General features: G+C 33.9%; 1 protein-coding gene across 1 annotated transcript in view; it reads right to left on the bottom strand.

The window, feature by feature from the left end:
* The window catches only part of FBXL17 (F-box and leucine rich repeat protein 17), a 504,377-nt gene that overhangs the window by 473,325 nt on the left and 5,938 nt on the right, over positions 1-25,114 (bottom strand). The window contains exons 2-4 of the mRNA XM_074207412.1: positions 23,439-23,561; positions 20,989-21,246; positions 2,373-2,504 (exon numbers count right to left, since the gene is read on the bottom strand). Coding sequence (XP_074063513.1) covers positions 2,373-2,504; positions 20,989-21,246; positions 23,439-23,561 — 513 coding nt within the window. The remainder of the gene's footprint in view (positions 1-2,372; positions 2,505-20,988; positions 21,247-23,438; positions 23,562-25,114) is intronic.

Raw genomic sequence — 25,114 nt, forward strand, 5'->3', positions numbered from 1 at the left:
TGTGGCCTTGGGCAAGCCACTTAACCCCACTGCTTTGCAAAATCAATCAATCAGTGAATTTGAAATGGAGATTTATAAAAAAAAAATAATTACCATGAGCCAATAAATTCTATCTTTAGGAAGTAGTATTTCTCTTACAAAGACACAAGTTCTGCTTCATCATTATTAGTCTTTACTACTGAAAATTTTATATCATTTTTCTCATTTCCCTAGATTGAGAACATTTCAATTCATATAAAAGCAGGGTTCCCTTTCCATTTCTGTAGGAGTCTATTTTAATCCATGCTTCTAATGAGTATAGTTTCTTAGACCCACATGAAATATATACACTGTAAAATAAAGCACATTGAGACTTGTTATGTTACAATGGGTGATGTTTTGAATTACAAAAATACAGATAAAATCTTGTAAAGGATAAAAATAACAATTCAGCATACGCATAAATACTTAAAAATTGTACATCTGCTTTTCTTCACTGATAGAACAAGGAAACAAAAGCTATTTACTGAACTACTCAAAGACAATACTGCCATCTAAAGGCAAAGCTATGGAAAATGCAGATTCTATTTTTCTATGTATCATTTATTTAAATGGTTATTAGATCTTTTAAAACACAATTTCAATTCATTTTTATTATAAAATATATATGATAATGACTTCTGAACAAAATAATGAAATTCACTCATGTTACACAATGATCTAAGCACACTAGAAAAGAGTAGCTAACTTTTGTTGTTTCAAATCGAACATGCCAAATTACAAATGGTAGCCTTTCCAAATATTATTTTTCTCTAAATACTTTTATTTGGCACCAGCTTAAAAGAGCTAAATTCTAAGCATCAAAATCAATATGATATAAAAATTGTGCTAGTAAAATCTTAACCATTTGTTTCATAAAGTCAGCAATTTGAAACAAAAAAAATCATTTTAAACATTAACAGAAAAGTCAGTGGTGAAATAAAAAAAATCACATATTCAAATATCACATATTCTATTAGCATGTTAAGGCAAACAACACTTCAAAAGAGAACCTTAAACTTTAAAACTTAACTTTACTGTCTTCAAAATGCTCAAAAGACAATAATCAAATTGTCAAACTTTTACTTCTCAAAAAATTATAAAATAATTTATTTTACTACATTTTGAAAGAAAACATATGCATATTCGAAACCATGATAGTAAGGAAAAGATAAAAATAATTATTTTAATCTCTATCATCTTTGGCAAGGTAAAACTCAAAATTTTACCTAGAGCCCAAAAGAAAAATAACTATGACATTTATATATTAAACCTTAGTTTTCTTTCCAAGTGTTTCAAAATTTTACATTTAGCCGTCAAATTTATTTTTTGTTAGTTTTTCACCAAGGCAATGGGGTTAAGTGATTTGCCCAAGGTCATACATCTAAGCAATTATTAAGTGTTTGAGGTCAAATTTGAACTCAGATCCTCCTGACTCCAGGGCTGGTGCTCTATCTACTGAGCAACCTAGCCACCCCTTAGCAGCTGTCAAATTTAATCCAATACAATTTAAAATCTTTTTAAACATTAGAATTTGTCATGTAGAACTATGGAAAATGGACTCAGTTTAATTCAGGAATTCAGTTTAAAACTATACAATTTTTCTCAACAAATTTTTATATTACTCTTTAGGAATTCATTTGCTAATAATGTAATATGCCCCTTTCATCCAAAGTTTAGAATACCTAAATATTAACATTGACAATTTTTTTATTTTGTTAATTTCCATTCTGCCAACACTCCCCTTTCCCCCAACCCCAAATATTAAATAGCCTAGAACCTATCATAAACATTAAACTTGAGTTATATTAAACAGCATAATTTTCTTCTTCTGAGTTTTAAAAACAAATAATGAAGCTTTTTTCATCCAACATAATTAATCATTTTCTTACCATAACAAGAATTCTGAGATTTTTCTTAAAGTTTTAATAAGTAAGCAGTGATAAGATAATTTTCAATGTTGAACCAAGTATCTACTATAGTTTTGTGAATCAATCAATCAGTAGGTATATGAAATACTGGCAATCAAGACTGCATTTTCATATTTGTTTACTTTTTCAAGTGACCATATTTACCCTGATGAGTTTACACTATGGTGCTTTTAAAAAAGACCTTTTTAATAGATGCTCATGATCTCTTAATGTTGCAGTACCATATTTCAGCACCTGTTAGATTGTGTGTTTACTTTTACAATTCAATATTTGAAAAGATTCTTAAGTTTTGATTAAAAATTATTTCCCTCATTTACAAAATTAAAATAAGCAACATTATGAACAGAACTCAGGAAAATAAAAAATTATAAACCATAACATAAAAATAGTTGTCAATCATACACAGAGTATACGTATACTTACAAATTTGTTTTCCTGCATGTATATTTTTTGCAACTTCAGACAGCCCTTAGCTATAACAATCATTCCTTCATCTGAGATCTTGTAACACTGGCCGAAATGAATATCTTTCAGATGCTTGCATTTTGAACCCAGCTGTAAAGAAAAAGAATCAGTTGAATGTGTGCATTGGCTTGTTTTGGGGGGTTTTTGTTCTTTTTTGTTGTAGTGGTAGCTGTTATTTTTGAGGAGGCAGACTTGAGAGTGATGAAGACAGAACTATCAGAATTTCTATATAAAGTCTTGTATACAACTAGTAACAATTATTTCTAAATTTCTTAAATAAAATCTATATACAATTATTATAGAAATTAACATTTTTCAATATGTTACCTCATAATTCCTTCCTAATCCTTTGCAGCACCTATGGGTCAATAATTTTTGAAAGTTCACTCTTTATTTACATTGTTTCACTTAACATGAGTTATAATTAATATAAGCTTAGAGTTGAGCACAGAGGAAAATTTAAAGTCATTATCATCAATGAAGTCTGGTAAGTAAAAAATGTATTCAAAAATGTATTCAAGTGCAAGATGAAAAGTAGAACTAATAATCAGAATTGGTTCCTCAAAGACAAATGAACAACTGAATATTAAAATATAAAGAGATCAATCAATATAAAAATATCAAGTGACCAAAGTCTTTTTTGATACAAATGAATAATTTCTAAACAGATCTTTATTTAACCAACAAAAGAGAAATATTATGCCCTAGAACAAACTTCCTAGAATGCTCCATTGGTTAGCAAATATCAGCAAATTTATATTGTCATACAAGAACTGAAAACTGGCGATCAACACAGGAGTTAGGAAGACAACACAAACATCACAGGGAATTTCTCAAATTAAGCAATAAGAATAAAATTTATCATTCTTGCTAGAAAGGAATTATCTATTGGTAGGGGAAAAAAGACAAATGTTACAATGGATAATATTACGTAAATAAAAATATAGGGTCATTCTTCATTTGAAAGTGATATTACTCCACCATCAGAAAGACAGATACCCACACTTTTCAGTAGAGGTGATATGTCTTGAGTCATCTCTGGACTCTTACCCTTTTATCCAGCTACCGATGATATATGTTCACAAAGGTCAGCTAATATTGGGGGAATTCTGGAAGAATTCTCTGTACAAAATGAACCCAAATAGGAAAAGTTATAACTTAAAGTCTAGTACCACATAATCAAGCTTCCCACTGATTACTTAATAGAGCCAGACAAAAAACTAACAAATTCATATGAAGGAGTAATAAGTCAAGAGTCAAATGGAAAACAAAGGACTTGTTAAGATGATTAGATTATTGGGAAATAACAAAAGTCAATAATGATTACTATTAGAGAATCTACAAGATAACATCACTCCTGATAGAGCTGTGAATTGATTCAATTGGTCTGAAAAAAATTTTTTTAATTATAACAAGAATCAATAAACTACATATAGACACTGAACTAAAGCTTTTTTTCCTGGGTCCATTCCAAGGAACTCACAAAAAGAATGACAGATTTCATATACACAAAACATAGTTGTCCTTTTCAATAGCTAAGTAGAGGATGGCTGAAAAATTGATGGTATATGAATGTAATGGACATTACTGCATTCAAAAAGAAGACAAGAGCAGTTCCTCATACCCAGTACTCTGCCTCCTGCCTTGACTCTCCTCCCTTCCTAGAATGCTCTCACTTTACTTCCACATCTCAGATTCTATAGCATCCTTTAAAAAAGTGACTCAAACTCCACTTTATACTGGAGTCCTTCCCCAGGATTCCCATTGCTACTGTCTTCGATATACTCTGTGAATCTTGTATTTTCATATTATCTCCAACAGAATGTAAGCTTCCTAAATGTATGAATCATTTTACTTTTTTCTTTATGTCCCAGCAGTTAGCACAGCACCTGAGACAGAGTAAGCACTTTGCAAATGCTTGTTGATGTATCAATTTTCAATCCACTGAAAACCTTAAAAAGATGTATATGAACTGACTCAGAGGGAAGAAAGTAGAAACAAAAGAACAATTTTCTGATAATAATAAAGAAAAACAACATTAAGACTATGATCAACACCATGACTAACTAGATTTAAGAAGACTGATGATGGAGCACACTTCCTGTCTTTCACTGGAGAGGTACAAAATGGAATATAAACAGGCATGAACCAATGTGTTTAACTGTTTTTCTTTATTATACCTATTACAAGGAAAAAGGTTCTATGAGATGGGAGGAGTCAATAGAAAGTGACAGTAATGAAAAAGGGAGAAAATCAATAAAACCCTAAAAGCATAGTGACGTGATCAAGTAATTCAACAACCCTGCAAAAAGTAAAGCCCCCTCAACAGAAATCTTCTCCAATACACAGAACAAGCAAAGAGCTATAATACACTTCCCTCTTAGTCAACCAAACAGTAAAAAAATATAAAATACATTTCTGTTTAGAAACTTAAGGCTCTTAACTTGAAGTTGAGCTAATTAGAACAGGGTTATGAGGTAATAAAAGGGAACTACCTTAATTTTTTTTGGTAACTTATACGAAATCATTTTCAGTTTTATAGAACCAAAATTGTTCATCTGGTTGTTAGGGAGACCACAAGCTAACATGCAACGAGAAAATTTCAATTGTCTACTATTAATGAACAAGTATTTATTGACCATCTATTACGTGCAAAACATATCACCTTATGTTATGAGGGTATAAAGAAGTAACACTGATATGAAGGGATCCAAGTCTCTTCACAAAACAATCCATCCAGGGCTTAGAAAATGCCCTACTCTAGTAAGAGTTAGAAAGATATCACTTCTAGATTCTCTCAATTCAGGAATCTACAGAAGAAGCCCCAATATCCTACAGAGATCTCAGGATAGACAAGTCACATATTGAAAGCAAAGAGTCACCCCCTGGAGTCTACTGGGCAGATTTAGCACCTAACTACTTAGATGCACACTTTAGCCCAAGTCTTCCCCAAGATGTGTGGGTTCAAGAGTCAAACCAGGGAGAGCAATTTTCATATTTCAGGAAATTTCAGGTAGATTCAAGTCTAGCACTACAGGACTGAGTGAAACACATCAGGAGCTGAGCTCAAGAATTCTCCTGCATCATGTAATACAAAAGCCTAGTCTGAAAGAAGCCTCAGGGTTTGAGGGGCAAAACCAAATCAGCCCAGGCCATAGCTAAATGTAGAAAGCAGTCTCTAAGCATTTGAGATAAAGTTCAGTGAAACTGGAATCCCAAGCACAGCTGCCTCTAGAGAAGGGTTCAAGAGTCACTGTAGCCTGTGGTGAGAACCACATAGAACAGCCCTTGAGTTTAGCAATAAAGGCCATCCTAGGCAGAATCTACAAGAGAGAGAGAGAGAGAGAGAGAGAGAGAGAGAGAGAGAGAGAGAGAGAGAGAGAGAAAATCCCTTGAAGGAGTTTCTTAGTCTGTCCCATTATATCCAGGACCACACAGGCCCTGACTACATGACTACTACAAGGTTTGACCCAAACACATACCCTTCCATCCTATATATGGAAGCAGATAGTTAAGAAAACCAAGGGAAACATTTCGCATGAGAGATACCCAGATGGTAAAACCCAAAGTAAATAGTGCACCCACAATAACTCCAAGTAAAACATCAGTAAAATGCCCTGGTCATAGAAGTACCTAGAAAAAAAATAAATGAGATACAGAATGGAAAATCTAACAATGAAAGAAAGGCAAGAAATACTGACATCTTCAAAAAGTATCAATGAATATCCCCAAAATTAGAATAGGTCAGACAGAAAATAATTTGATAAGAGAGCAAGAAATGTTAAAATAAAACTAAAAAAATTGAAAAAAGCAAAATAAATACTAAGAAACAATTTATCAAAAACAACTGATCTGAAAAAAAAAGCAAGTCAAGGAGAAACAGCCTAAGAATTATCCAAACATCTGAAAATCACGATGAAAAAAAGAACTCTGGATACCCTATTTCAAGAACAAAATGAAAACAGAAAGGAGCTAATGGAAAAGGAGCTTTGGAAAAGAAACCCCCCAAAATGGAAATTCCCAGAAATATAATGACCAAAATTCAATAATTTCAAGTCAAAGAAAAATACTCCAAGTAGTTAAAAAAGAAGTTCAAGTACCAAGGAGCCTCAATAAAAATCACAGGAAACATAACAACTGCCATTCTTACAAGATGAGATCCTAAAATGATATTGCAAAAATCAACAGAGAACAAGATAAAGGTTTATAATCAAGGACAACCTAACTGTAGATTTACAAAGCAATAATTAGGAAAATTTTTATATAATTATGCAATGTAATTAATATAATTATGTACTTTTTATATAACAAGATCATTATAAAAAATGAACTCTGAAAGACTGAAATCCATGATAAGTTATGGATTCAAAAGAATGAAAATGAAACCAGGAATTCACTTCCTGACAGTTACTTCATTACTTTAATTTTTATCAACTTTAAATGCCTATTTCTGATAAGAATGATATAATTCAAAAAGAAAAGTTAAGTAGTCCAGCCACACTACCAGTTATCAAACCATAATAGGAGACAGAATTAACATTTGAGTTTCAAACAAAGACAAAATCTACTTGGATACATACAACATACTATTCCCTTCCAATATCCCTCCAGATATGTAGTGACCCAAACCAGGATGGGGCAGTGTAATCATTGAGAATTTACAATACCCCATATTTTAATAACAAAGAGAAAGAAAAGTCCTCACTAACCATCAGGAAAGGATATCTTAGTAAAAAAAAGACTAATATCTCACAAAAAAATTGTTATACGTGATTTACTAAGAAGAAAACACATAAGTATGTATTTATACAAATACACTATTTAGGGGTGGCTAGGTGGCACAAGTGGATCAAGCACCGGCCCTGGAGTCAGGAGTACCTGGGTTCAAATCTGACCTCAGACACTTAATAATTACCTAACTGTGTGGCCTTGAGCAAGCCACTTAACCCCATTTGCCTTGCTAAAAAAAATAAATAAATGCACTATTTAACAAGGCTTAAGTAAGTGTTATAAATGAAAACAGTACAATGGAAGAGCATATTCTAAGTGAAGCATCTTAGGATGTACTTGTGTTTCCATTTTTTGAAGGGGGGGAGAGTGGAGATAAACACATATTAAACTTTTGAGCTTCTGATATTTGTATACATAACATCAAAACTGACTCATACTTTTTTCCTTACATAATTTTGTTCATACCCTAAGGATAAATATATGTTCTCAGGAAATGTCAAAGGAAATTTTGCTAATTCTTAACTTTTTAATTAAAAGTTTACCCCTTGATAATTTGTATAGTATAAATCATTTTAATATATCACTTCTTATAATATTATTTTTCAAGTTAAATGGTTCAAAATCTTTACTTCAGACAATGGATATCTGAAACCACAACTTAGGAATCACTGGAATAAAATAAAATGAACTCATCAAATACCAGGAAGGATGCTCAAAACAAAGGTTAGAATTCTTTTAAGGTTTCTGAGAGTGGTAGCTTCAGTAGAAATGTACAGTAACTTTATTTTCCATATACAACATAGTATTGGAATATTTGTTACTCATGTATGAAAGAAAACTTGTAATCAAATCTAATCATTCTACTTTCAAATTATACCAGCTAAAATTTTCATGCTAAATTATACAACTATAAAATCTTTTTCTATTTAATCCAAAACCAAATTTTATTCTTGAGTTCAGTATGCCTTACAACAGAGAATCTGATAGAAAAACTAAAAAAACCAAGTGCTTCAAAATGTAAGTTTCTCTCTCTCTCTCTCTCTCTCTCTCTCTCTCTCTCTCTCTCTCTCTCTCTCTAGTTATTCCACTCCCCAAAAGCAGCTATTCTACATCTTTTTTTCCTCTCCTCAAGGTTCCAAATCACACTTCTGCCTTTTCAATGGATGACCTTGCTTCACTTACTGTGAAAATAGAGACCATTTGCCATTAATTTCTATTAAGAGTCAAGCTCCATGAAAAAGTTATCTATTTTGACTTTTTTTCTCATTTGCAATCTGGCTTCTGACCATCACTCAACTGAAATTGCTTCCTACAGTTATTAATGATTCTCCTATCAAATCTCATCCCTTTTTACTACTTTCTCTTGAATACCTTCTACTCTAAGAACTGAACTGCTAAGCATTCAAACTCTACTGCAGAAGAGCAACCCAACTGGTTAGCCCATTTGCCTAAAAGATTATTTTACAAAGAACTCACAAGATCAGTGCTCACATGGAGGTTAGAAAATTACAAGGACACTGTCATGAGACATGGGAGCCAGTGGCACAGGACTGCCTACTATGGCATGCCCACATTAAAGAAGATGTTGTGCACTCTATGAGCAAAGCAGAATTTCAGTAGTTCAAAAGAAATATGAGATATGCAAATTTAGAACTATTTTCACTCCAAATGTGGTAGCAGCCTTCCAAACTCATATTTGTCTGATAAATCACAATTGGACATGTTGTACCTTGAGCCAAATATAGTGATGGCCTTTTGGTCCTCTTTGAGAATGAAGGACAACAACCAACCAACCAAACAGTTTGTCCTTCATTGTTGAAGAAGATCATGACATCAGGGGAGATAACACTGTAACAAGTATTGGAATTTAAAGTGATGGGGTGCTGTGCTAAGTCACCAGCCTCATTTTCTCCTCCAAGTAATCTGGATGCAGTGGCCAGATAGGAATCAGGATGACTAGAGATGATCCTGGATGCAAGGCCAGGGTTAAGTGATTTGCTCAAGGTCATATAACTAGTAAGTTGCTAATAAGTGCAAAGTGGACAGAGTGCTGACTTTGGAGTAAGGAGGACAGGAGTTCAAATCCAGATTCAGACACTTGAACTGTGACAGATGTCATCATTCTACTTTCAAACTATACCAACTACAATTATCATGTAAATTATACAACCACAAAATCATTTTTCTTTATGAGCCAAAACTAACCTTATTCTTGAGTTTAATATCCTTATAACAAAGAGAATCTGATGGAAAAACTGCAAAACCACTCAAATCCAATTCATGTGCTTGTCATGACATCACCTCTCTGATGTTGTGATCTACCAACCAACCAATCTTCTGGATACTCTACACTCTGGAATTTTGTAACATTGTTCTCATTCTGCTTGACTGACTGCTCATTATCAATCTCCTTTAACAGATTATCCTCCATTTATTTTCCAGAACTATAGTTGTTCCCCAAGGCTCTATTCTGAACACTTCTCTTTCTGTACTGTCTTACAAGACCTACAATGTTCAACTGTAGTATCTCTATTGGACTCTAGTCTCATCAATAAAGTGCCCAAGGGATATTGTGAACTGGAGCCCCAAAGATTCTTAAACACAACATATTCAAAACTGAACTTTTAAATCAAAACCTATATCTTCTCCAAATATTCCTATTTCTTTTAAGAGCACCATCTTTCCAGTCACCCAGGTTCACAATCTGAATTATCAACATTTCATATTCCCTATCATCCCACATAAACAACCGATTATCAAATCTCATTTACCACGCTCCACTCCATTTTTCCATCTCCATACTATCTCTTTTAACTGTCTCTTTCTCTGTACTCAAAGAAAACCTAATTCACCAGGCTCTCATCACCTCTTAACTATTTTGCAAAAGACTAGCAAATCTCAGTTCATAAGTCTCTTCTCTCCCCAATTTATCATCCACATAGCTGTCAAAAGAATATTCAATGCAAAGATCTAACCATATTAATCCTCCCACTCCAAACTCCAGTAGTTTCCTCTTGACTAAAGGATCAAATATTAACTCTTCTAGTTGCTATTTAAAACTCAATTACAGGGGCGGCTAGGTGGCAACACTTAATAATTACCTAGCCTTGTGGCCTTGGGCAAGCCACTTAACCCCATTGCTTTGAAAAAAAATCTAAAAAAAAAAAACAACAAAACTCAATTACAGCCCAGTTCCAATCTAACCTTCCAGGCTCCCCATTCCAGTCACATTGGTCTTCTAGCTACTCTTCATTAAGCAATACTCCATTTCTTAATCTAGTATTTCTTAAGCACTACACACATGTGCCAGACTAGGTACTATGCCTGGTGTTGGGAATATAATCACAAAGAATTAAACAATATCCAACCACATAGAGCTTTATAATAGATGACAACAAAGATACATATATACATATTTATGCATATATACAGAATAAACTTAAATACACCCAAATATATACCAAGTAGTTAAAAACAAAGTCATAGGTAGTTGGGGAATCAACTTAGTGTTTAAACTGTGTTTTTTTTCCCTTCTTTTTCTTTTCTTTTTTTGGGGGAACAAGACAATGGGGTTAAGTGACTTGCCCAAGGTCACACAGCTAGATAATTATTAAGTCTCTGAGGCCACATTTGAACTCAGGTCCTCCTGACTCCAGGGTTGTTACTCTATTCACTGTGCCACCTAGCTGCCTCCCTAAACTGTATTTTAAAAGATGAGATGAGCTCTTTTGAAACACATTCCAGGCATTGGAGACAATCGGTATAAAGGCATAGAGAGATGGGAAATGGGGTATTATATGAGTGAAGACTGGGAAAGACAGCTATGTTAGAATATAAAATGTCAGAGGAAGTTATCCAAAGAGTCTGGAGGATAGTTTGTAGCCAAACTTTGAGGTTTTAAAAGCTAGAACAGTAAGAAGTCACTAGAGTTGACTGAATAGGGAAGTCAAATGGGCAGATGTGTTTGAGGAAAATTGCTCTGGCATTAGAATATAGAACTGAGGTAAGAAAAGATTTGAGGAGACCAATAGGAACCCACTGCAAAGATCTAAGCAAAAGTTAATAAGGACTAAGGGTAAGGTAAACGATGTATTCGAAAAATCAAAGATGTTGTAAAGGCTGAAATAGCACTATTTAACAACCGACATGGGGGGAAGTAAGCTGAAGAATCCAGAATAATGCTGAATTTATAAACCTGAGACACTGGGAAGATGGTGATTCCTTTGACAGAAGTAGAGATTATTAGGACAGCGGAGGGCTTCATTTTTGTACATACTGATTTTAGGATGTTTCCAGAGTATCTATTTTGAAATGTCCAATTGGTGATCCTGGTGATCCAGGCAATCCCATCTGAATCTACAGATGAGAAATATAAGAGATGAGAATTAAATGGATGGGAGCTGAAAAAGTCACTAAGAAAGAGAGTGAAGACTGCAGAAGAGAAAGTTTAGGACAGAATCTTGTTCTGTTCTCTCTATACTTATATCCACATTATCCCTAATATCTAGAAGGTATCTCCCTCCTACCCTCCACCTTTTATCATTATTGCTGTTCTTCAGTTGTTCAGTCACGTTCCAATTCTTTTTTATTTTTTAATTTTTTCTTTTTCTTTTTAGGTTTTTGCAAGGCAAATGAGGTTAAGTGGCTTGCCCAAGGCCACACAGCTAGGTAATTATTAAGTGTCTGAGACCAGATTTGAACCCAGTTACTCCTGACTCCAGGGACGGTGCTCTATCTACTGCGCCACCTAGCTGCCCCATCATTCCAATTCTTTATGACTCCATGAACACACCAATAATGCCCATGGGATTTCTTAGCAAAGATTTTGAAATGGCTTGCCATTTCCTTTTCCAGTAGTTTAAGTCAAAGAAAGGTTAAATTATTTGTTCAAGGTCATACAGCTAATAAGTATCTGAAGCTGAATTTGATTTCAAGTTTTCTTGACTCAATTTGAGCAACCTAGTTACCATATACATTTTTATGATTTTAAAATGAGTAGCTTCCTTCAAAATTTAGCTTAATAAGTGCCATCTCCCACATGAAGCTATTACTAATGTTCCCCAAAATATTAGTTCCTCCTTGCCAAAATTACCATATATATATATACTTTCTATTACCTTACAGACATATATCATATCGATTATTATATGTGTATGCATGTGTTTGTATTTTATAACTGTAATATGCTTTTCCTCCTTAAGAAAAGGGAACTGCTTTATTTTGGTCTCTGTATTTCCATAGCCTAAGACAGCACCCAACACATAATAAATGTTTAATAAATGCTTGCTGATTGAATACAGATATCTCATATCACTGTAGACTATTTTAAGTCCCTAAAATAAGAATATATCTAATAGAAAAAAGGAATACAATGTGTGTTTTTATGGAACACATCAACGAGGTTCAATTAATAGGCTTTACAACAAATTTTCTATTTAGAAGGCTTTTATTTATAGTGTCTTATAAAATTATATACCTGAAGAAGCCTCACAACAATGTATTATGATCCTCATTTAATAGCTCAAAGAAATTGAATCAGTTAACAAACTAATAAATAATGGAAGAAGAATTCAAATTCAGGCCTTTCTTGATTCCAGATCAATTATTCCTTTCACTGTATTTTAAATGCTTTAAATGAAGCCATATCAAGTCACAACCTCTCTGTCACTTTCTTTCCTCATTTATAAAATGAAAATAAACTAGTCTAGATGCTCTTTAAAGTCCCTGTTAGCTCTAAATTCCATGAATTCCCTCTAAAGCCTCAATTTCCCTCATATTTATGAGAATAGCAATGCCTACAACACAGGGTTGTTGTGGTAGAAGTACTATGTAAAACTGTAATACATTCTACAAAAGACTTAATCATTATTGCATTTCAATTCTAAACCTTGACCATAAATGAAATTTAAAAATTCACTATAACTAGGTTTCTAATAAATGAATTGTCAAGAACATAAAATTAATTTAATTAAAACGAATGTGAAATTTTGATATAGCAACAAATACTTTGATTTTTTTAATTCTATTTACATCTTGATCTATTTTCCAAACTGCTTCTTGGATTACAGGAAAGTGGTCCTTATCCTTGAGCTTTTCCTAAAGTTATTTCTCAAACACCCAAAGTGCTTCCTACTTCATACTACCTGCAAACAAATGAATAATGAGCAGGCTTGAGTTAAACCCTCTGCAGAAAAGGCCACATAAGGAACTGGATCGTATCAGGTGGCTTGCATGTCACACGGCTGGGTGGTCTACGGGGCTGGATGTGGGCTCGGGTGCTCGTGGCTCCAGGGCTAGTGCTTCGTCCACTGTGCCACCTTGGCCATACCTACAATTATTACTATTTTTATTTTAATTTTTTTTTCTCTCCCCTTTACTTTATTGCTCAAGCAAGTCTATATTCATGGGGGGGGGAGTATTTCATTTACTCTTAAACAAAAATATTTTATTAATGTAAAAAAACATTTGTACAAAATGAGAATAAAAAAATTAAAAAAAAAGAAACTGGATCATAGGTGCTGGGGGGGGAAATAAGTCTAGCAATTAAGTCTTTTTGGACAAAAACAAAGAAAACTTGTTTTATGCTGAATGTTAGCATGTGATGGGTTATGCTGAAAACTGCCTACATTGTATGTGTCATCAGTTGGAAATATGATAATCTTTGTAATTCAGCATTGTCATGGAAGGGATAGTCTTATTAAATATTGTAGTTTTAGAAAATAACCACATAGAAAATTTTATCTGAAAATTAGAATACAGACAAGTATACACGAAGAGGCAGTACAGCATAGTGGAGAGCTGGACTTAGGAATGAGAAAGATCTGGGGTCAAATTGCAACTCTGATGCCTATTATATGCTATTAACCTCTAATTGTCACCAAAAAAATTTCCTAAGTCTACAAGTTTTAGAAAAGATACCGAATTGCATTGGTTGAAGACTTTCCTCACTAAGAGTACGGATGGAATTTAATTTAATCTCTATCAAGTTATAAGGCATTTTTGGATCTTAAAGAACCGCATCAGCATCATAAGTAATTATCTTGTGGAAACATGGAAAATGCTTTTAGATAATAGTCATCAGGGAAAACTGGTTGTAATCAAAGCTAATTTAAAAAAGTTAAAATTGGTATTCCACATATTATAACTCAACATATTACCATCATTCCAAGTTATAATTTGTGAAGACACCTGAAACAATTACTCACACATACCTCTACACTGAACTTCCAAACCATCTAACACTCTGAATCTCAACCCATTAGAGCCCCCAATTTGAAAGATTTTTGGTAATTGCTTCAGTTCATTAATAAATGAACAACTCATAAAGAAAAATATGCCAAAAACTGCACCTCCTGCAACTAGTTAAGAAAATCAGTGATCTGGTCAGACTATGTAACATGATTTCTGCTATTTACAAGAAATGTACATTAATATATTATTTTAAAATCTTCCTTTTGCAGTAAGAATTCTATAATGTCTCATTTTCTCCAAGTATGAAGCTAAAGGGCTACAAAGACTGCACTGTACAATTTTCATTAAAATGAAACCCAAGGCTAAAAAGAGAACAAGGTTTCTAAGTAATTACATTTTGTGGGAGGGGGGCTTGGAATGGCAGGGTGCAGGATAACAAACTGATCACATGGATATTCTATATAAATCACACTGCTTGAGCCACGAAGAATGAAACTCTGAAGCAATTAAGTCAATTTGAATAGCATAAATCTATGAACCTCTGGAGGGATTATATTTTTCAGAACCCTCACTGAATTTAAAAAATTGAGTCTAGGATGGCAGTGTGGAAGCAGGAATTTCCAGAAGCTCATCCCCCAAAACTCCAAGAGCCACAAAATTATGACTCTAATCAAATTCTAGAGGGGCAGAAGCCACAGAAAGACTGAGTGAAGCAGTTTTACAGCCCAAGACAATTTGGTAGATCCAAAGGAAAGGTCTATTCCACTGCAACTGTGGTTGCAGTGTGCAAGCACACTGCAGCAAACTGGCTCTAGCCTTCCAGAACAGCCTATGGCGTGTCTGAGTCCCTGGGGACACCTCAATCCATGGCAGTGAGAGCAGTTTCCAGACCTCTTGATCCTAGGATCACCAGGAATGGCTTGGAGAGTACACACCAGAGTGAGCGCAGAGCCCAAGTCAGTGCAGGACTCAGGGCAGCCTAGGGAACCTACGGAGTCAGTCAGTCCACTGACAGTAAAGGGGGGGGGGGGTGGGGAGAGACTGCAAAGGTCTCTCTGCTATTCCCTGGGGTAGGACTCTGCTGCTTTGCCCATACTCAGATCCAAGTTGCAGTCTGGGTCCCCACACTACTACTAGAGAGGAGCAGAGACCCTCCTCAAACTCCAGGGCAAAGGGGAGGGCTTGTGGTCATCCACAGACCAGAGCACAGGCCAGGAGAACAGTCAGAGCCTTTCATAACACTTTGGAGGAATTAAGGTTCCCTGGAGGCTGTCCCAAAATCCCCCCCAAAGTTTTGTAAGTATGGTAAATCAGGTCACAGGCTGCAGAAATGAACCAACAACAGAAAAAAAAAAAGAACATGACCATAGAAAATTACTTTGATCACATGGAGGATCAAAATATACACTCAGAAGATGACAAAGTCAAAGTTTCTGCATCCAAGACTCCAAGAAAAATGGAAATTGGTCTCAAGCTATGGAAGAGCTCAAAACAGACCTTGAAAATCAAGTAAGGGATGTGGAGGAAAAACTGGGAAGAGAAATGAGAGCAAAGCAGCAAGTCAGCAGCTCAGTGAAAGGGATACAAAAAACACTGAAGAAAAGGATATATTAAAAGCCAGCTTAGGTCAAATGGAAAAAGCAGTCCAAAAGGCCAATGAGTAGAATAATGCCTTAAAAAAAGCAGAATTGGTCAGTTGGAAAAGGAGACTAAAAAAGCTCTTGAAGAAAATAACTCCTTCACATGTAGACCAGAGCCTAAGAGAAGCCGATGACTTTATGAGAAATCAAGAAACAATTTAAAAAAAAAAAAGCTAAAAGAGTGAAAAACTAGAAGAAAATAGGAAACATCTCATTGGAAAAACAACTGAACTAGAAAATAGATCCAGGAGAGATAATTAAAAAATTATTGGACTATCTGAAAATCATGAACAGGGAAAGAGCCTAGGACTTCATTTTTGAAAAAAATAAGCAAAATTGCCCTGAGATCCTAGAAGCTGAGGGTAAAATATAAATTGAAGGACTCCACTCATCACAAACTGAAAGAGATCCCCCCCAAAAAAACTCCCAAGAATAGTATAGCTAAATTCCAGAACCCCCAAGTCAAAGAGAAAAATACTACAAGCAGCCAGAGAGAGAACCAATTCAATTACTATGGTGCTACAGTTAGGATTACACAGGATTTGGCAGCATCTACATTATGGGCTCATAGGAATTGGAATATACTATTTCGGAAGGCAAAAGAGCTTGGATTACACCAAGAACCAACTACCCAGAAAAACCGAACATCCTCTTTCAGGGGAAAAGATAGACATTCAGTGAAACAGGGGACTTTCAAACATTCCTGGTGAAACAACCAGATTTGAACAGAAAGTCTGATCTCCAAGTACAAGACTCAGGTGAAGCATAGAGAGGGGTAGATGGGAAGGGTTAATTATGAGGGATTTAATGATGTTGAACACATACAGACAAGACATAGGAGGGAACTGAATTAAATGGTATAATAAAGTATAAAGATGGAATCAATGGATGAAAGAAGGAATGTACAGGGAGAAAAGGAAAGGAAAAGTAGAATGGGCTAAAGTATTTCAAGTAAAAGAGCCCAAAAAAATTTTTTTGCAAAGGAGTGGAAAGTAAGAGGGAATGAGGGAGCCTTCATTCTCATCAGAAATGGCTCAGAGAGGAAATACAGTATAGAAATCTATCTTAACCCTGGAGGAAAGGGATGGGAGAAGGGGTGCAAAGCTGGGGGTTATAGGTGACAGAAGAGAGGGAAGATCATGGGAGATGATAGTCAGATACAATGCACTTCTGAGAAGGGAGAGGGTGAAAGGAGGGAGAGAATAGAATAAATGGGAGTGGAAAGGAATAGAATAAAGGGAAACTGTGGAAAAAAATATTGAAGCAACCTCTCTGATGAACTTATGATAAAGAATGCAACCCATCCCAGAGACAGAGTCAATGATATCTGAACACAGACACAGACAAAAGTATACTTTTTTTTCCTTTTATATAATTTCTCTTGAGGTTTCTCTCTTACTTTCACAACAATATTATAGTAGCAACGTGAAAATGAATAACTAAATCATTAAAACAAAAAAAGAACACTGGAAAAATGAATGCTAAAATGTATTCTGACATGTAATTAGGAAAAAATAAAATACTATTAAAGATTCAAAAAAGTTGATAGCCTATATCAAATTTTTTAACTCCCAACTTGTCAAGTGTGACTGATCGATATCAGGTTTCAAGAGGTTCCACTTCACACTTGTCAGATTGGCAAAGATAATCAATAAAAGGGAAATGGCTATTCTTGGAGGGATTTTGGAAGGACAGGCATTAATGTAGGTAAGTTTAGAACAACAAAAGGTAAAAAATTAAATTTTTAAAAGAGAAAGAACTGGTCTCAGAAAGTCAAGCTGACCCTGAGCAAGTCACTTAATTTCTCAGTTTTCCTGAAACTCCTATAAAACTTCCCAACCTACACTGAAAAATTCTTCCCTAGGATAACTCTATACTAATAAAATTATGTAAAGACCCAGTTAAAAAACAAATTTCTATGCTAGAGCAGGCCTTCTCCTTGATAAGGTTTCCTAAAACTCTGTTCTCATCATGTTATGCCAATACAATTTTATAAAATGCTTCTCCCTGGGACATAAGCCCGCAATCAAGAGGCAAATAAAATAAAATATAAAATAAAATTTAAAAAATAAACCCTAAAAGGTCAGAAGAATGACTCTAAATATTCCTTCTTACTACAGGGTCACTTAACTGAAAATTAAAAAATAAGTAAAGGAAGAATTCATTCCCTTATGTGGTAGAGGATATAAAGATAATTTTTTTTCAAAATAAAATTTGCAAATTATAAACAACTACATGAAAACAAGTTAAATCACTACTAGTAAAAGAAATACAAATTAAAAAAACTGAATTTTCACTTCACTTCCCTGTAAAATGTTAGAATGCAAAGAGTCTATATTGGAAGGCTGATGGGAAAAGATAGACCCATAGGCACATAGGGGAAAGTTGTAAGTAGTTCAATCACTTTGGATTTCTATTAGGAATTAGGCAAGAAAAGCAATTAAAACATCTACTTCTTTTGACCCAGTGATTCAGATACTAGGCATAAACCCAAAGAAGTCAAAGGCAGAAAATTTTCAGATACACAAAAATATTCAGAGCAGCACTTTTTATAGAGGAAAAGAACTAGTAACAAACTAGAAATAAAATTCTCCCATAACTAAGAAAAAGATTATGATATATGAACATAAAGGAATATTATTCTGAAGAAAATAATACAAGAATCCACAAATGTTAAGAAGCCTGAACTAATACACAGCAAAAAAAATTGAACACTAAATAAAAGTTTATACAATGACCACAAAAATGTACTTGATAAGTTCATCAAAAGGAAGTTGAGATCTAAGAAATGGGAAAAAGAAAAATCCATCAAGGTCCCAGAGGGAAAAAAAGTCTTATGCAGAATTCTAAATATTTGCTCAGACAGTGGCAAAATTACATGTTTTTTGCTTGTTTCTATTTATTACAAAGGAGGATTCAGTCAACAAGACAGGATGACAGAAAAATATTTACAGCAGCCATTTTCATGGTGGCAAAATACTGAATACTGAGCAGCCGCCCATCAATTGGGAATGGCTGAACAAGCTGGGATATATAAACTTACTTATGGAGTAAGAAGTGATGACCAAGCAATTTCAGAAAAACCTGCAGATATGTACGAACTGATGCAAAGTGAAATGAACAGAATCAGAAAACAATATACATAGTATCAATAAGATCATATGATGATCAACTATGAATGACCCAGCTCTTCTCAGCAATGCAATGAACCAAGACAATATCCAACTAAACAGAATCTGAATGCAGATCAATAGCCTATTTTTTTAATTGTTCTCTCCTGATTATTTTTTCCTTTTGAACTGTTTCCTCTTCCACAACTGAGACTAACTAATATGGAAATCTGTTTACATGATAGCATATGCATAAACTATGTCAGTAAACCCATCATTTTCAGAAGAGGAGAAAAAAGGAAGTGAAGGAGAAAAATTTAGAAGTCAAAATCTTGTAAAAATGAAAGCTAAAACTTGCATGATATATTATAATAATAAAAATTTAAAAATCAATCAGTTCCCAAACTATTACATATAGCACTGATATAAGCAATAAATGTATTCATTCTTTAATAATAGGTTCATATTAGAATAGGGACAAACTAAATACTCTATTTCAGTCCTCAGTATTCTACAGATGCCATATTCTCTTTTCTGAGGAAACAGGTGAGGAAGAGAGTATGTGATAAAGTCTATGCCATTCTCACATTTATTTAAAAGATTAAGTTCTTAAAAAAATGTTTCTTACTACCACTTTCTTGTAGATTGTTCTCTCCCAGATATCTGAAAGTCTTCTAACAAGCAACAACATCACCAAGAAAATAAAATCTACGCAGGTTTCTCCAATAGTATGAGAAAAGACAAAAACTAAGCCTAACAGAAAGCCCTTTCTTACTTTAATTAGTTAAGTTTAAAAGTGAGGGACATGCCCTAAGAGTTAATTAATTTTGTGTTATTTTTGTATAAAGTTTTGGTTGTTTCTTTATGTCCCAACTAAAATTCCACTTTCCACATGAAACCTTCCCTAACCTCTTTAATTCCAGTGCCTTTCCCTTTTTTAATCCTGACTATAGCTTGCTTCATACATATTTGTTTGCATGTTTTGTCCTCATTAGATTGTAAGCTCCTCGAGGGAAGGGAATGTGCTTTGCCTCTGTTTTTTATATGTAGAGCTTAAGCCCTTAATAAATGTTTTTGATTAATTCTGAAAGAAAGAAAAAAGCAAGAGAGAATGACAGAAATGATAAATGAATATACATATAAGAATTTTACCCCAAGAATATTTCAAACTTTCTTATATTATTCTTTATAAACCCTCCCCAATTCCAAGGCATCAAACTGTTAGATCTTAAAAGATTTGTTACAACTAGCATTTTATGTTAAATTTTGAAAAGTAAGGTTCTATTTTGATGTTTTATATGAATACTTTGCAATATAATGGCATAATTAACGTATATAGTACAGACATGACATATATAGATTTACAAATCTTAAAATGTTACAATTATGCCTTTCGATAACAGAGCCTAATTAAATTGTTATAGAAATACATCCTGCTTGTATTTTTGCTTTTATGACAAGAGACTTTAGGGGGGGGAAAGCAATCTTCAAATAAAATAGTGATGCTTATGGGTAAATATGATTCGTATCACAATTTATATTAAAACAGTTTCCAGGAACACATTAAGTTGAAAAGTTTGATTTGCCTCCATAAATGAAAAAAATAACAGTAAGTCAGTCTCTCTTTCAACCAACAGCCCTTTGGCAAGATGACTAGTGAGCATTAGAAATAAAAGTTGTAACTACAGAACAAAGCAAAACTTGCAGAGATTAGATCAACTGATCTAAGTAGTAAAAGACAAATATCTATAGATAAATATGAAAGATTCTATATTTTTATATTTGGTCACTATTAAAAATTTTATTCTTCTACCTTCCAATGTACTACTTTCAAATTATTGCTCTAAGAAAAAATTTTTGAATTTATATCATTTAATTCATTTTATCAAAAATGATGATTACCTGCTTGAGTCCTTCATCAGTTAATTTGTCCTGGTTGCCTACATGTACTTTCTGAAGCAAGGGACAATGAGAGGCAACTGCAATGATAGAGGTGTCAGAAAGTTGTTTGCACCTGTAGGCTGTATACCTAAGTAGTCCAGGACACTTAAATGCTAGAACACACACTCCAGTATCAGACATACTTCGACAATCAGAAATGTTGATTTCAGTTATATTTTGACTCCTTGATGCAATTTTTTCCAATAGTTCATCAGTGACCTACGAAAGAAAAAATCAAAATTTTAATTTTAGCCAACATAAATTTATTATTGCTAATTTTTCTTTGGTTAACTTCCTCTCTTCTATTTTAATAGATGAACTGGCAACCGGGGGAAAATATGTTAAAAGTGCTGGATTTGTAGTCAAGAGATCTTAGGTTCAAATACTGACTCTTCTCTGGTATTTTACTTTTGACTATTTACTCAATTAAGCTTGGTCTAAATTTCTTTAATTATAAAAAAAAAGAAAGTTGAACTAGATGATCTAAAAGGTTCCTTTCAGCTCTAACACTATGATCTTATGGGTGTGAGAGGGGCAAAAAGGAAGGGAATTTGTTTATGCAAATTTTCAATCTACTCATGAGAAGATTAAATTGATTCTTTATCATTTTTATTGATCCAATTTACAATTAATTGATTTTGTCCTGTAATTAATTTTTTCCTGTAATTAATTTTAAGACATAAACTCAGTTAATAATTTAGACATCTTGTAATGGGTTAAGTTTAGAAATCCAATTATCTTGCTAATCACATGCTCTATTTTTATCTCACAAAATTCTGCAATACTTGGGGAATCAAGTCTTGTACCTTTAAACCATCAACCTATCGTTCAAGGATGTCTGGTTTGCTGTCCAAAGAAGTCTGGGCCATTATCTTTGGCCTTGCAGGTAGACTCAAACAATTTCTAAAACATAGGAAGGAAAGAGGGATCTGTGGCTAGCCCCTCATTTCCAACTTCCAACCAATCATACTGTCCCTACTCTTCCTATGTAACCAGTCATATTGTCCTCAGTCCTACTATGTCACTTAACCTGTTTTATTCTTTTTTTGTTCTCCAAAAACCTATAAAGGAGAAGCTATCCTTTTGCTCAGACCCTCTGGCTAAAAAACTGAGGCAGCCTTTGACCCATCATATTTTCAGGTTTTGTACCTTATGAATAAAATGTTCTAATGCTTGGGAAAACAAACTTCAATCTACCTTTTTGTTCAATTCATTTATAACACTATCCAATTAATATATACGTAGTATATTCTGTCTTGACAAATGGCCAATGTATGCTTAATTTCAAAATAATATGAGACAACAACAATCCCCCAAAAGTTCAAATGCTAATAGAAGGAAAAGCAAAATGACCCTGAAGTATCACCTTACAACCATCAAGGAAAAGATTAAGAATTAAAGAAAAATTAAGGAAAAATGAAAAGGAAAATTTTATTATTAGAAGGTTTAAAAACAGGAATTCTAAGTCACTATGGGCAGAGGTAAAAAATTGATTATGGGGGGCAGCTAGGTCGCTCAGGGGATAAAAGCACTGGCCCTGGAGTCAGGGGTACCTGAGTTCAAATCTGGCCTCAGATACTTAATAATTCTAGCTGTTTGGCCTTGGGCAAGTCACATAACCCTACTGCCTGGCAAAAACTAAAAACAAAAAAAAAAATTGATTATGAAAAAATATTTGGCCTAAACAATAAAAATTACTAAATTATTCTTAATTTGATCTAGAAACTCCCCTCCTGGAACTATCCTCCAAGAAATGTGACAATAAGAAAAGATTTGGGTTTTTTTTTCAAATTTTGATCATTCAACTATAGTTGTCAAATATAACCAAATGGTAGCCAGATCTTCTTTGTACTGTCTTAAACTTTCCAACACTTGGAAACTGTTAATTCTCCATAAACCTAGTGGAACAAGAGACCAGAAACCAGAAGTTTCTGTGCTGTCCCCAGTAATAGATGATGACATCACCTATGCCAGAGTGGAAACAAATTTCTGCCTTAAGAGTTTTCTCTGCTATCAGTTGTTAGCAAGGAAACCCATGTTCCTGCATTTGGGATCTTGGTAAATAAGAGGAGAAAGTATGTTACTCAAATAGGAAATGGCTAGCTGAACAACAAACTATGGTGTAATGTACAACACAGATGACAAAAGATAAAAATTTACCTATGTTAAGAGTTGTGAATTGGTCCAATCATTGTCTAATATATAATATATAATAGCTATTATTATTATTATTATTATTATTATTATTATTATTATTATTATTGTTGTTGTTACTACCATTAAATATATTTACAGGCAAAAAATGGTTGTCCTTATATATTAAACACAGGTTGTGCTCAACTTAAGAAATATAGCAAACGAGATTTTCAAATATGTTGAAAGCATACAAATTTCAGAATTATACTTCATACCTGCTGACGATTACTAAGATCCAACTGCTTCCAAAACTGGAAGTCTAGACAGAGGTCACGCCAATATTTGCAAACTAATGATGCAGAAAGGCAACGTTCATCCAGAGACAAATTGGAAAATATCTGAGGGGGGGAAAAAGGGTTTATATTAGACATAAATAAGGAAATAATGTCCTTTTAAGCTGTAGATGCAACAGTGAGGTTTTTTTGGTTTGTTTCTTTGGGCATAGGGATATATTTTCTTTGAGAAAAACGTCTAGTCCATGGAATTGTAATTTCCCCATTTCTCTTTCTGCTGCCTCCAGATCCAGTTATTTGATGTTGAAAAACTGGTTTTCTCCATCCTGGGTAACTAGTTTATAATGTAACTACATAAGCTACAAAGTGGACAAAAACAAGACTGTTTATTATAAATATAGCAAACTAATCACTGGCTTTAAAAAAGAATTTTCAGATATTGGGCAGTTTGACCCTTTTTTCAAATATATGACAACTACCCCGAGTTCTTCACTTTCCTTTGAGAGAGAAGCTATGAAAGACATGTTAGGAGTCAAAGGACATTCAAGGCTGAAAGACTTCCAAAAATCACCTAATACACTGTAATTACATAGATGAGGAGAAGTTATGCAAGTGAAATGAAAGGTAATACCTGAAATATTACATTAAATCTGCTGCGAGACTTCCAAAGTCATGGTAAGACATCCTAGAGGAAGAAATCAAAACCATATGGAAACACAATGAAGTACCTACATCATCATGATCATCCTGCTGTCTGCTACTGGAATTGCTTTCACTGAGTCTGCAGATGAATCTACATCCTTATACTTATACATTTATAACCTATACTTAATATATCCATATCCAAAAAGTTCTTTTGTCTACCTTTACAACAGACCACCAAAGAAATTAAACACAAAAGACAGCAAACTACCCTAAGATTAATACAATCTGAATGATTCTAATAAAAAAGATCAGAAGAAAATAAGAGCAATAATTGTCACAGGAAGCATATGGATGGCACTTTAAGGTTCCCCAAGTTCTTTACATCCATCTCACTTGATCTTCATTTTGTAAAGTGGATGCTATCATTTACACATAAAGAAATTGGAATAAAGTGAAGGGACTTATTCAGAATCATCTCATGAGCAAACGTCACAAGCAGAATTTTAATGCAAGTCTTCATGGATAACTAGATTTAGTAGTCTATGCACTAAAACAAGAGGAAGAAAGGCTAAGAGAGAAGGATTAAGGTAAAATAACTCAAGCCCAAAAAAAGGGGGGGGGGGGGTGCAACTACCAGAAAATCTAAAAGGAAATAAAATGAAAGGTTGAAACATTTTATTTTGTTTTGATCCATCCAGAAGATAAAAAATAAAATAAAATCTAAAGTAACTGCATCTACTGAAGTCCTATTCCAATGTTTCACAAGGAATAGAAAAGTAACCTGAATCTTCAAAGACTATGCCAAAAGGAAGACAACTCTGGCATATCTTGCTATCCTGGAAAGGTTTCAAGGAGAGGTCCAGTGACAAAGCACCACAAAGACTAAATGCAATGAGATTCATCAAAAGAAGATTGGTCCCCAAGTGATATGTTGCATAGCAACCTTTGAAGGAAGTATAAGAGGATGGTGCTCTGCAGGAGTCACCTCATTGATGAAATATGTTCATTATTAG

This window comes from Macrotis lagotis, chromosome X (assembly GCF_037893015.1).
Source record: "Macrotis lagotis isolate mMagLag1 chromosome X, bilby.v1.9.chrom.fasta, whole genome shotgun sequence".
Lineage (NCBI taxonomy): Eukaryota > Metazoa > Chordata > Mammalia > Peramelemorphia > Peramelidae > Macrotis > Macrotis lagotis.